The sequence below is a fragment of the Schistocerca gregaria genome, chromosome 1 (genome assembly GCF_023897955.1).
Source record: "Schistocerca gregaria isolate iqSchGreg1 chromosome 1, iqSchGreg1.2, whole genome shotgun sequence".
NCBI lineage: Eukaryota > Metazoa > Arthropoda > Insecta > Orthoptera > Acrididae > Schistocerca > Schistocerca gregaria.
Window position 1 is genome coordinate 679,748,794 of NC_064920.1, and position 13,703 is coordinate 679,762,496.

At 42.6% G+C, this 13,703-nt stretch overlaps 1 protein-coding gene across 1 annotated transcript in view; it reads left to right on the plus strand.

Moving 5' to 3' along the window:
- The window catches only part of LOC126363166 (neuronal calcium sensor 2), a 337,516-nt gene that overhangs the window by 200,123 nt on the left and 123,690 nt on the right, over nucleotides 1-13,703 (plus strand). Inside the window, exon 3 of the mRNA XM_050007942.1 lies at nucleotides 10,086-10,229. Within this exon, the coding sequence (XP_049863899.1) occupies nucleotides 10,086-10,229 (144 nt within the window). The remainder of the gene's footprint in view (nucleotides 1-10,085; nucleotides 10,230-13,703) is intronic.

Consider the following 13,703-nt stretch of genomic DNA (forward strand, 5'->3'; position numbering starts at 1 on the left):
ACTGCAGCCGATTAACCGGAGGACTACTCTAGGGTCCACAGGCGTTGTATCTGCACGCACTCCCCGACGCCTCTGAGCCCCCCACATGCAGCTCGACACGTCTACACCGCGAACTTCAGTTAAATTCATTTTTATGACTTCGTAATTGCTAAATATAAGTGGAAATTGGATATACGCCCTAATCTGATGTACGTTGGGATTCGTGTCAGGACTCAAATTTCGGCTTCTCGCTGTGGTTTCGCCCAACTTGGTCTGGAACACGAAATTCTAATAAAGCATACAGAATATGAATGGAAAACATTTTTTTCGTTTTCTTTTGTTGTTTTAAGATTTTTATTTTTTATTTTTTAATTTTTTTTTTTTTTTTCACAATGTAGTAACAGCACTTCGGAATATATAACATTTTTCAATTTTTGGATATGTGTGTGCAGAGATGGAACTGGTTTTCTGAAGTGCAAGTTCGAGAAATGGCAACATAAATTAGCCATGCGAAAAAATAGTCTAATTTCTTAAGGACCTACTATCGTGATTTAAACAGACTGCGAAGAGGAAAACAAAACAGCACTTTTCCACAGCACATATGTACTACTATACACAATACATTCTGTACATTGTTGTTGTTTAAAAATGTGTAGCATATGTCCTAATAGTTATTAGCTTTAGTTTTTGGGGTTCTGTATGGTAAGACGTAATGAAAGACCACATACAGTTGACCATGGTAACAAAAATTCATCTGAATTCAAACGTATTTGAAAGCCCGACCTTTAACTTTCCTTGTTGTTACTGGAAACTAAATCCGGATTCGCTTAAATTTACTGGTTAGATCGGTTGGGATCATTGGTATACAGGGTGTGTGACGGGCCTCTCCAGCTGTTGGATCTATGAGAATTCAGTTACACGATTTGGCGTTGTTCTAATTTGCGAACGCCTAACTCTATACAATTTCTGACGATGCAAGGGACCATAGTGAAAAGGGACTGCGAGAAAGCAAACTAAACTGCACATTTTCGCAGCACTGCACAGTACAGCAGATAATTTTCTTTCTCACATTCGATTTTAACAGGAAGCTGTACATCGTTGTTGAATAAAAACCTATCTTCTGTCCGTCCAATTGTTTATTGGATTATCGTGTAAAAATTTGAAGAAAATCGGTCAGTAACTTTTCGAGATCGTTGCTAACGAAGTTTCCCCTTTATTTATGAGTATAGATTACTTGTTTACGGTGGTTTATCGGTGTACTACCTCGCCCAGTATGTTGTATTGGGAGGGCAAGTGGTGCCTGAGACCGGGAGCGGACGGAAGAGGCTGTCGGCGGGGCGCCGGCCCCGGCCCACGCAGGAAGCGCTCGCGCTTCACAAACACCTGCCAGGGCGGGTTCCTGGCTGCCAGGGAAACTGACGAAAGCTGGTTGGACAGAACTCGTTCGGTAGAGAGCACACCGCCACAACGACGCAACGTCACACCGATATAAATAGTTCGGGTGCGTCCCAGTAACCACTCCGTCCACATTACAGGATGTTTCAAAGGTATTCATCAGATTGCACAAGACTCTCTTCTACATGACGGAGGACAGAAACTTGGAGTAAACTGTATGTAAATTGTGTGTTACGCATAGGAATATATACTTTTTATTGTCAAAACAACCATCCGATTTGACAAGTATACCTTTTATATGTGTACATAAACTGAGGTGACAAAAGCCATCGACATGCCATGGACTTTACAAGTCGTTGGAAGCCTTCTGCGGAAATATTGATCCATGCTGCCCCTACAGCCGTCCATAATTGCGAAAGCGTTTCCGGTAAAGGATATTATGTGCAAACTGACCTTTCGATTATGTTCCGTATATATTCGATGGGATGCATCTCGGACGATCTGGGTGCCCAAATTATTCGCTCGAATTCTCAAGAATGTTCTTCAAACTACTCACGGACAGTGGCAGCCCGGTAACATGACTTTGTTGTTTGGGAACATGAAGGCCATGAATGGCTGCAAATGCTTTCCACCAAAACCATTTACAGTCAATGATCTATTCAGTTGGTCCAGAGGACCCAGTTCAAGCCATTAAACACAGCCCACACGAGTATGGAGCAACCACCAGCTTACAAAGTGCGTTGCCAACAACTTGGGTCCATGGCTTCGTGGGATCTGCGCCATACTCGAACACTAATGTCAGCTCTTACCAAGTGAAATCGGGACTTACCTGACCAGGCCACGGTTTTCCGGTCGTCTAGGGTGCAACCGATATGGTGACGAGCCCAGTAGAGGCGCTGCAGGTGATATCGTGCTGTTAGATGAAGATAAAGACAAATTGCAGAACGATGAAGAAAAGATATGACTTTGGTGCAAGAGTTGGCAATTGACCCTAAATAACGAAAATTTGAGGTCATCAACATAAGTGCTAAAAGGAATCCGTTAAACTTCGGTTACACGATAAAACAGTCAAATCTAAAGGCCCTAAATTCAACTAAATACCTAGGAATTACAATTACGAACAACTTACATTGGAAGCAACACACAGAAAATGTTGTAAGGAAGGCTAATCAAAGACTGCGTTTTATTGGCAGGATACTTAGAAAAAGTAACAGATCCAGTGAAGGGACTGACTACCCTACGCTTATCCGTCCTCTCTTAGAATACTGCTTCGCGGCGTGGGATCCTTACCAGATAGGATTGACGGCGTGCATCGAGAAAGTTGCAAGAAGGGCAGCACGTTTTGTATTATCGCGAAATACGGGAGAGAGTATCACTGAAATGATACAGAATTTGGGGTTGACATCATTAAAACAAAGGCTTTTTTTCGTTGCAGTGGTATCTCCTCACGAAATTTCAATCACTTCTTTCTCCGAATGCGAAAATATTTTGTTGACGCCTACCTATACAGGAAGAAACGATCATCGTAATAAAATAAGGGAAACCAGAGCTCTCACGGAAAGATATAGGCGTTCGTTTTTTCGCGCACTGTACGAGATTGGAATAATAGAGAATTATTCTGAAAGTGGATCGATGAACGGTCTGCCAGCACTTAAATGTGATTTGCAGAGTATCCATGTAGGTGTATATGTAGATATTAGCAAAGGCATTCGCGTCGATCGTATGCTGTCATAGTCCATTAACGCCAGATTTCGTCGCACTGTCCTAACAGATACGTTCGTCATACGCCCCAGATTGATTTTTGAGGTTATTTCACGGAGTGCATTAGCACTGACAACTATCGGTCGTCAAGCTAAGGCCGTCTGCCACTGCGTTGTCCGCGGTGAGAGGTAATGCCTGACATCTGGTATTCTCGGCACACTCTTGACAATGTGGATCTCGGAACATTGAATTCCCAAACGATTTCCGAAATGGAATGCTCCATGCATCTAGCTCCAACTACCATTCCGCGTTCAAAGCCTATTAATTGCCGTCGTGTGGCCGTAATCATATCGGACACCTTTTCACATCATTCACCTCAATGCAAATGACAGCGCTGCCAATGCAATGCCCTTTTATACCTTGTGTAGGCGATGTTACCGCCATTTGTATATGTTCATATCGCTATCCCGTGATTTTTGCCATCTCGGTGTATAAACCTTCGGGTTCTTCTTGCAGTGACGTTCAGGATCAAAGGTTTCAGTTAACGTCGCACAGACGATCAACGCGCCCTCCGCCGGATGCACCATAAATAATCAGGCTCTGGCGAATCTGTGGACGTAATCTCTCGGAAACGTTCCAGTTCAGGCGACTTTGCAGGCCAGTGGTTCACAGCGTGATCCGCACGTCGCTTACGGACGCTGCGTCGTTCGGGCAGGTCTTTGTTAAGTAGTGGCCTAATGTTCTTAACGCGCGGTGGTGCTCCGTCATGTTGAAAAAAGAAAATTTTCCACGTGTTTTGGCAGTTACAGAAAAAGCCAGATCTCCAGTATCGCCAGCCACTTGATTACTGTAACCGTCATTTCCACTTAATGGAAGTGGCCGTAAGTTTTTACTCGGGAAACACCGCAAATAACTCGTAGCTTTGGAGAATTCCTCTCGTGCTCGATTACGTATGTGTTTGCCGTGTTACACCAATCACGCCACGCGGACTGGCACCTGGTGAAACGGAGAACGCAAAATGTCTTTTGCTGCTGTGTTATCGCCACCTCGACTCCACACTCATTGGGCAATAAAAGAGCCAGCCACATGGACCGCAAACTTGCAGCTGTCGGGAAAGGTAAATTTTTAGTTTCTGCGTAAAATTCTTTGCTGCCCTCCTCAGGTGCTGGGTCGATCCGTGTCTCTCTGTCACAGTGCAGCACTGCTCACATCCTTCTCAAAATTCCTTCACAGCTTTACTATATTACTGACCTCTTTAATTCACTGAGTTTTGTTGTAAATGAATATCAAACAAAAAAAAATGGCTCTGAGCTCTATGGGACTCAACATCTGTGGTCATCAGTCCCCTAGAACTTCGAACTAGTTAAACCTAACTAACCTAAGGGCGTCACACACATCCATGCGCGAGGCAGGATTCGAACCTGCGACCGTAGCGGTCTCGCGGTTCCAGACTGAGGCGCCTAGAACCGCACGGCCACACCGACCGGCAATATGAAACAGATAGCTTCATTCTGCAAGTAATGACTATGAGGTCTGATCAAAAAGTTTCCGTTCGGAGGCCGTACAGTCCCATCATCGGTGTGGCAATCACCCAAAATCGCCGTGAGCATTGAAGCGATCATCCGCCCAACGCACCAGGTTGAAGATACCCGTTTGGTAAGACACTGGGTCCTGCTGCGCGAAAAAGTTTGTAGCTGGCTGCTGTACATCCTGATCCGACAGGAATCGTCAAGCCTTAAAGTTCGTTTTTAAGGGACTGAAGGCGTGATAATCTCATGGGGAGAGATCAGGACTACAGGGTGGCTGCTCGAGTGTTTCCACATGAGATTATGACATTAGCGATGTAGGAACTTTGCATTATCATGCAGTAGCAGCTCCCCTTTGACGCACTACTGCACAACAGTAACTTTCGGCAAGCTTGCTGCCCCATACACGTTCTTCATCTTCCGATGGATGCCTACCGGCGTTTTTCCTTCTGCAACCAAGAAAAGAATAACAGCGCGTTGGTTCCATTTGGACGCATTTGCTAATAAGATTGCCATAGTTCACCTTTCCGCAATTAATGCACGCACGCCAGAAAGACAAGAATGCCGCACTAATCCCTCGCCTACATGTCAGTGATTATATACCCGCATCGTAATCGCGCTGCGTTGCACATACGCTGCAGCAATGCCCTCAAACGGACACTTTTTTTGATCGCCCCTTTCTGTTTGTGCCAACTACATTCGGCGTTATTTTTATTTAGCTATCGATTGTTAGAAATGAAGTTTCCCGTGGGCATCAGTTAATTCTTTGGTGTTGGTTTGGCTCGGGGATGCTACTATATCGCCATTGCTTGAATCACAGATCGCTATCAAGCGTCCTTCGTCACCAGATGACTTAGTTTACCTCGCTGAGTTGTGGACTTCCACGCACGTCACGCTCCTTCGTGTTGCATATTATTACTTCAGATCTACTCCACATACACATGGGAGTGCAAGGTGAGGATAGCGGTACCTGCCACCTCGAACATTTCTCGAATTACTGCTTAGTTGTGAAGCGACGAGTACCACAAGGTGAGCAACGTGCTCGTCTGTTGAAATGAATGGGTGATACTCTCCACCAGGTCCTGTGCTGAGATGCTGCGGCTGCGGCAGTTAGTCTTGTTGGTGGTGATTAGGTTTCAGGGGTCTTAATATATCGGTCGTAACAGCCCCCTATAGCAAAGCACGCAGAATGAACCAGTGTAAATCGAAATCTCGTAGCAGATTGTCAGTTGGAAGGAGAAGACGAAGGCGAAAAACTTGTTAGTTTCTAAAACAGCAGTTCCTTTTAGCTCGTTTCAGTTCATTGCGAAGGTGCAGCTAACAAAGTATGTGCTACCTTCCATGTCAAGACGCTGGGGGTAGCGCGTGCATTCTTTGATATCCTTCAAGCGATAGTCGTTTGTTATTTCTACTTTTCGCAACACTAAATACACTTGTGGATAGTAACATAACTGATAACTAATTTGGAATTCTTAAATAACATCCCGTTTCAAAGGCGTTACTCATCTTCAGATGATAATTTCAATGTTCAGTTGAGCAGCGTTGCTCCAAGGAAAGCAACTATGTCGAAATTTCTGCAAATATTTTAAATTTAAAACTTTGATTACAGTGGCATGTGTGTGGTTAATAAAATGGAACAATGTTAGGACTGGTATTTCATACCAGCAGTCATGTGCGTCTGCGCTGCGTATTTTTCTTGAAAGCTTCACATTTCAGCCTTACGCTCTGACTGTTAACGAACGGTACTAGATATGTTACAGGTGTTCTACATTTTCTGATGCGCGCAGATTAATACAGAATTGTTCTTCAATTAACTTCATATTTCTATATTATAACAAATCTAATTGCACATAAATGAAACCTGTGCCTTGTAGATATTACAAATACATCATCTATAGAAGTATAAAAATTATTTATCTACTACATATAAATTCTGAATTTTATTATTATTATTTTTATTCACTTAAGAGTCCAATATATCACGGGAGTTGCAATCCACGAATGTCACTTTTAATGGTTAGCCTTCCTTTGCGTCCAGATCTGTTTCCTCCTCTCAGAAAGAAGTTTCTTTCTTTCATCAGAGCACGATGTTCCAGTCCGTTTTCTAGTTTCTCTCTGACCAACTTTCCAAGCAAATACCTTTTGCCTGAATGTTTTTCTGTCTGTAACGTCTGCCTGAGTTTTACCGGCTACTTTAAGATCCTCCTTAAGCGCAGCGATCCGTTTAATTGGCTCAGTTTTGGCCTTCTGTTTTCGTAGAACTCTACTATTTGTTTTGTCAACCTGCTGGGTGGGATTCTTTTAAAGTGACCATAAAATTTAAGTCTTCGTTTTCTCGTGTCACCATGTATGTCTATGTAATCTTGAATACCATTATTATTTCACAGTCTGTAAGTTTCTCCATGATTAATTTTCGGGACTAATATTTTCCTAATAATCTTTCTTCCTTTCTTTTGAATTCCTTCACTATCCCTCTTTCTATTTAAAATTAAAGTTTCTGCTCCATAAAGACATTAATGTTTTGGTACAGTGCTGTAATGCCCAAGTTTACTGAATTTAGAAAGTGATGTATAATTATAAATATTTTGTGTTAATCTGAATGCAGTTTTCGTTTTTTGACAGCGATCTTCGTTTGCCATTTTTCGAGACCGTTTCCGTGCATGATTTCCCCCAAGTATTTAAACTGAGAAACTCTTTTTATTTTTCCATATTTTGTGTTCTAAAACTTTTGTGCTTCTTTGATTCATGTCATATATTCCGTTTTTTCGAATGTTATTTGTAGTCCTACTTTTTCCTCAACTTTTGGAAGAATTTAAATTTGTTTTTGAACTGTGGTAATATCCCTGGTTAAAATTGCCATTATATAAATGAAATAATAATAAATTATGAAAATGAAGACACTTCGATCGTCGCGATGGCAGTCTAGACACTTTTATTATTCCAAGATGTAATGTAACATGGCAATTTTATAACAAGTTGCAGAAGGTACATCGAATTTTGTAATTTTGTATAATCCGTGATATGAATTGTAGCCTCCCTCGACCCTCCTTATTATCTTTACTTTTCCTCCTCAGATCAGATAACGGGAGCCATTTGGAACAATAAAAGTGTCTACACGGCAAACGCGGCGTACGAAGTGTGTTCATTTTCAACCATTCCGACCGTCCCACAGCACAGTATGTGTACCTTGCAAAACAATAAGTATATTATTATTTACTTTGGAAAAAAACAGACTCTGTTTTAAATACAAGAATTAAAATTAAATTGGTTCATCAGCATATGAGGTAATGTCGGGGAAGATGGCCTTTTGCTACATTCGTGGTTAACTTCGTGAATTCTTTGTTCATAATTTCATTCAGAATTACATCTTGTTACAATTTGTTGCTGCAAATGAGGATTTACGCGTTTCGGGAGGTTCAGCAGGTGTGTTTATGGCACAAATTTGTGTTATTCGTGTATATTCTTGTTGCTGTGGAACGTGTCTCTTTTCAAATAGTAATTGTTAAGCTTTTATAGAACTACGCCGAAATTATATATTAAATAAATCGTTAAACATACGAGGGCCTACTGAAAAGCAATGCCCCCATTTTTAATATGAAACTTCTTAAAGCATGTTAAATAAAACAAATGTTATTAACATTGTGCATCTTTGTTCTTCGTATCTGCATATTTATTTCTGAACGTAGTCACCATGGCGACAAACACCTTTCTCCCAACGAAAGAACAGTTTGTTTATACCGTCACTGTAGAATGTTTTATTTTATTGACGTAGCCACAACCTCACCTCTACTTGCACCTTTTAATCACTATCGAAGTGATGTCCTCAATAATGTTGTTTGAGTTTTGGAAACGGGTGACTAGCTGATGGGGCCGGGTCGGAACTGTATGGGGGATGATGAACGACAGACAACCCGAGGTGTCGGACTGTTGCTGATGTCGCAGCGCTCGTGTGTGGTCTGACATTTTCGTGCTGAAGGCGACGGTGTTCCGTGTGTTGACGAACTTATTGAATTTGAAAGTCAATTACAGCATGCTGTTTCTCACGCGCCGACAAATTTACGTTGTGCACCCCCATGGTACACGCCACAATTCTGGGTTGCAAATATGTAGACATCAAGAATGAAAATGTAGGATGTTAGTAAAGTTGGTTTTATTTACAAAGCCTTAAGAGTTTTTACATAAAAAATTCGGTGGCGTCACTTTTCAGCACGCCATCGCAGTAACTGTGTATTAAGGCGTTCTTATTTGTATTCAGCAAATTGCTACATAGATAGCGCTTCGTCGAGTACACATCGGATAAAAATCCATACAGAAGCATATCCACACATGAAATTCACACATCGAGTTCTATTTCATCTGTCGATTGTTTAGTCAACCGCCCTATTCATTACAGATATGTATTACTGTTAGTTGGAAGGCTGTCACAAGCCTATAAGTGACAGCAGCCGCAATATACGTCGAGAAATAAAATGTAATACCGTTTCATTCCACATGTGTTGCCCTTTCGGGTAGAACATACGACGGCGCATTCATTACCACCCGTGCACGTAGAAATGACTAGCCATTACAAATAAATTAACCGGTTAATTGAAAACCACGTGAAATACTTTAAAACGAGATGATATTGTTTCGTACTTGTAAAAGGAATGTGCTTTACATAGCACAAGAACTTTCAAAAAATTTCTCCTATACAGCAGCTCCAGTACGAGCTGGGTAAATGCAATGATTTTTTTTCAGACTGTGCGAGATACAGTGTGTGTGTGTGTGTGTGTGTGTGTGTGTGTGTGTCTGTCAAAGATATAGAAGTCGTATGCTCCATTTCATGACGTTTCAGTCTCTCTCTCTCTCTCTCTCTCTCTCTCTCTCTCTTCCCCCCCCCCTCCTTCCCCCCCCCCCTCCCCCCCCCGCTGGACGCTGCCAAATTTCTTTACTCATAGTCAACTATCTAGAGTTTTTACTCTCCTGTCTCGACTCTCCTTTGTACATTGTTATACTGACTGCGAGCATTAAATATTTCTACATTTGAACGAAACATAAGGATAGGAAAAAATCGCTGTATATATCACATTACATACTCATAAAGAAGACACTACAGCTACAAAGAATCGAAGGGTAACGTCAGTGTCACTCAAATGATTCTCCCGTATACGAAAAACTTTTGTATAATGTAAAACTGCTCACGTGCAGTGGACTAGATTTCATTCCATAATTCAGCAGGATTTCTGATGATTTCAGTAGCTCTCGTCAGTTTCATTAGTGGAAATCCCTCCAAATGGTTTTTGGGAAGCGCTGATACATTGAAGCTTATTTTAGTCTCCGGTGAGCTCGTTGTGTCGGGGTTTGCTTTGGTGCCTCAAGACTGCCACATACGGATATGCATATAACATGTGAGAACGCTCTCCCGTTGACAAGTCAGCGGCGTCGCTGTTCGAGTACTGATGTAGACAGATGACTGACGCAGGCTGTTTTCGTTGTGTGTTGCAGCAAGACTGCCCCAACGGCCGCCTGACGCCGGCTAAGTTCGTCGACATGTACAAGATGTTCTTCCCGAGCGGCAACGCCGAGGAGTTCTGCGACCATGTCTTCCGGACATTCGACATGGACAAGAACGGCTACATCGACTTCAAGGTCAGTATCGCTGCAAGGCCGCGCGATTTTCCGGCGGCGCGTAACCCTGGAGGTCTTCTCGCGGTTGCCGCGGCAACGGTATTATTGCGAAAGGCAATTCTCATCTCTCACTCACGGTGCCGCAGCGTATCCGTTCGGTGACACCGCTCTGTGCTGAAATGAATAAGCGCATTATTAATACCCATTGGAAAAATAATTGCTTATCGACACCAGTGCTGGCCAGTTCATTGAAATTTGATTTTGTAGATGATTTAATTTGTTCTTTTCGCTTATCGACGCCTGTTGTAAGCTAAACAGATCATTTTTTACTGTCTCACCGACGTTTTTTAAATAGATTTACTCTCGGTATAACAGTTATGCTTTACTTGTCATTTTATACAACATTTCTCATTTCTTTCTTGAGAGTTTATTTTTCTCTCATTAACGTAATTCTTTTGAAACTGAGGTACGATGTCAGTACAGTGGATATATATTCGGCAGGTACGAGGCTCAAATCCCCAGACGGGCATCCTGATTTATGTTCAACATGCTTTTCCTTTCAAGCATTTCATCCACCATATCGTCAAACATATCTATCTAATGACGCACACACACGAAACAATTGAAGGAAAACAAACGGCAGTGGACTGCTTGAGTGTTCAGTGTTCAGCTCAGCTGTTAGGTCCCATAGTGCTCAGAGCCATTTGAACCATTTTTAAGTTAACGGTCCACGAGGATAGTGCTGGATGTGAAAGGTCAAAAGCCTAAAAAGGGGAAAATTTGGATTGTAAGATGAAAGACAGAGACATAATTTTACAGTGCAGCCCAGTGTCAGCTAAATTTGATCGAACATTTATTTGGCTGTACATTACCACGGCAAATGTGCATTCTAAAGCCGCCCACGCTCTTCACTCCTGGCGCTCTTAAAGATATTATGCAGCATTCATTCTTGTTACACCCTGCTGCCCATTTCCAAGCAGCCCACGCTTTCAGATGTTGCTCTCTCTTCTCTTCTCTCTCTCTCTCTCTCTCTCTCTCTCTCTCTCTCTCTCTCTCTCTATCCAATATAACTCTCACAGTTGTGTATTTTTGTATGTTCATGGAGTATAAGTTCGTCGGAGATTCTAGTTTACAGTGATTCAGGTTGGATAAGGGATATAAAAAGATACATTTCATGTGATGAAACTCTCCCAGACGTCGCAGAAAGTTGAGCCACAAGCTGTTCCCTGGCAAGAGCAGAACCTGCGAAAACCACGAGTACGAGTCTCGGTCCAGTTCACTATTGTGATCTGTCGTTAAGTTTTTGTAACAGCTTACAGTACATTTCAGGATGCAAGACTAATTTCCAAAATTGTTAAAGCTTTTCAATACAGACTCACTATCCCTTTTTTTCACAATGAGCTCCTTTATTACACTTACTGCATTTCTACACCCGTCCACACCACTCGTCAAACCCTTTTCCCAAATACTTTGTCAGCTCACTGTCTTAGCCCACACAGAATTTCATCCATATAAAATTGCCGCCGTGTACTGCAGCTGAATAAGCAATTAGCGGATTTTGAATGGTATTGTTAAGTGCGTCTTTCACTTGAGGCAGGCATTGTTTCGTCAACCGTTTCCTAAAAACTTATGTTTGAGAGCTGGTACTCGTCAAACACCTACTTCTTTGTTATAACATTGAAGTGCTAAGGCATGTGTCATCGGCTATAACAACGTTATTCTCGTACAGGTACGGGGTATCTTATAATTTTCTGAAAATGTCATTGCACCACAAGACAGTGCGTCGCTTGTTAATTTGTCCGAGTGTCCAAACCTTGTATTTCTTCAATGTGCTCTTCCATGACATCGTCAATTACAATAATAGACAGGCCTGAGAATTTCCGTGTCTGGTTATGAGAGTAAAACCTGTCGCCTTGTGGAAATCGTTATTCTACTGAAACATTATTTTCGGAGATGAACGGAAGAGGTTGGCATAAAGGGGTCCTCATCGAGACTCAAGTAAGCCAGTGACGCTTTTTGGACTATAGTGTGATGTAGATATTTTCACGAAGCAAAACCCAGAGCCAGATCACAAAAAGTCTATACTTCGCAATTACTCTTCATTAATATGTTTTGCTTTGCAGTGCTTTCTGATAGTGCAAAACAGAAGACATGTGCAACAGCTCCTGGCACAGTGCTTGTATGGATAGGTCCGAAAATATACATAAAACTCTTGCGACTTGCCAATTAGAGTCTCATAATACACAACGTTCGTAATACCGCTTGTATCCCAGAACTGAAATTTGTTTTGCATAATATGAACTGCGATATGAAACTGGAAACACATTGGATGTGGACTATGATACAAGGCTGAATACCTCACTGGCTCAGAAGGCCTTTGTTGCAGCCCATGTAGCGAAAGCGTGCTTATTACATTCTCTTCCACGTAACTCAATCGTAATCACAGGATCTTATACATAATCAGTAGGAGCGATTTCCCAGTTTCGTAAAGTTTAGTGATTGGTACACATTCACACCAGTAATAAACTGGCGGAAGGAAACTAGTAGACCCTTTCAGAGGTTTCCCATTCATTCAGGATTTGTTGTTGGAACAATGCGAATGGAGTATGTGAAAGGATTACATTTACAGATCAATAGATCGTACAGATGGCGAATACTGCCCCTGGGGTTCATTGTGCCTCGCCTGCTCGACCTGTTCACTTAGTCGCACCAGTCACTCCTCGTGCCACCTTGTCCCACACGTGCTCGAGGGGGAGACAAGTCCAGAAATCGTGCTGGCCAGGGAAGTTGCTGCACGCCTTGCAGAGCACGTTGAGTTTCACGGGCAGTGTGTGGGCGCGCGCTATCCTGGTGGAACAACACATCACCTTCCTGTTGCAACAACTGGTCTAATAAGATTGTGCATTTACCGAGCGCTGGTTAGCTTCGCCTCCAGAAACATTAAAGGTGAACGATAGTTGTAGCTTATCACACCCCAGACCAGTAGGCCTGTGGTATGGCCAGTGTGTCATGAACGAATGGACGGTGCGAGACAGCGCAAACCATCATTTGCACAAACCGCTTTCATCGCTGAAGACCACGGCGCGTCATTCCATCTTCCAAGTGATCCCCTGACGGCACCAGCTGAGCCGTGCTCGTGAATGCTGTGGCACGAGTATGAGACAGGCTAGAGGTATGCGTCTCCGTAGTCCCAGTGCTAATAACCGATGCGCAACGTTTCGTGTTGACACGCCTGGGCTCACAAGCCCTCTTACCTGCGCTGTGGTAGATGTACCATCTGGCAGTGCTGCCCTTACAATACGACGATTCTGGCGGGCGTCTGTGCTCGTCTAGAACCTCTTCTACGAATGTGAGAACTTCGGTCCAAAATCGACGTTGTATTTCCAGGTGTACTAATTTTTTCCGACAGTTTATTTAAACCGAACACGTTGCTTGTGTCTTTCACTTTCAGTGACCTGTATTATCAGAATATTCTCATGAGTAATAATCCTTCCA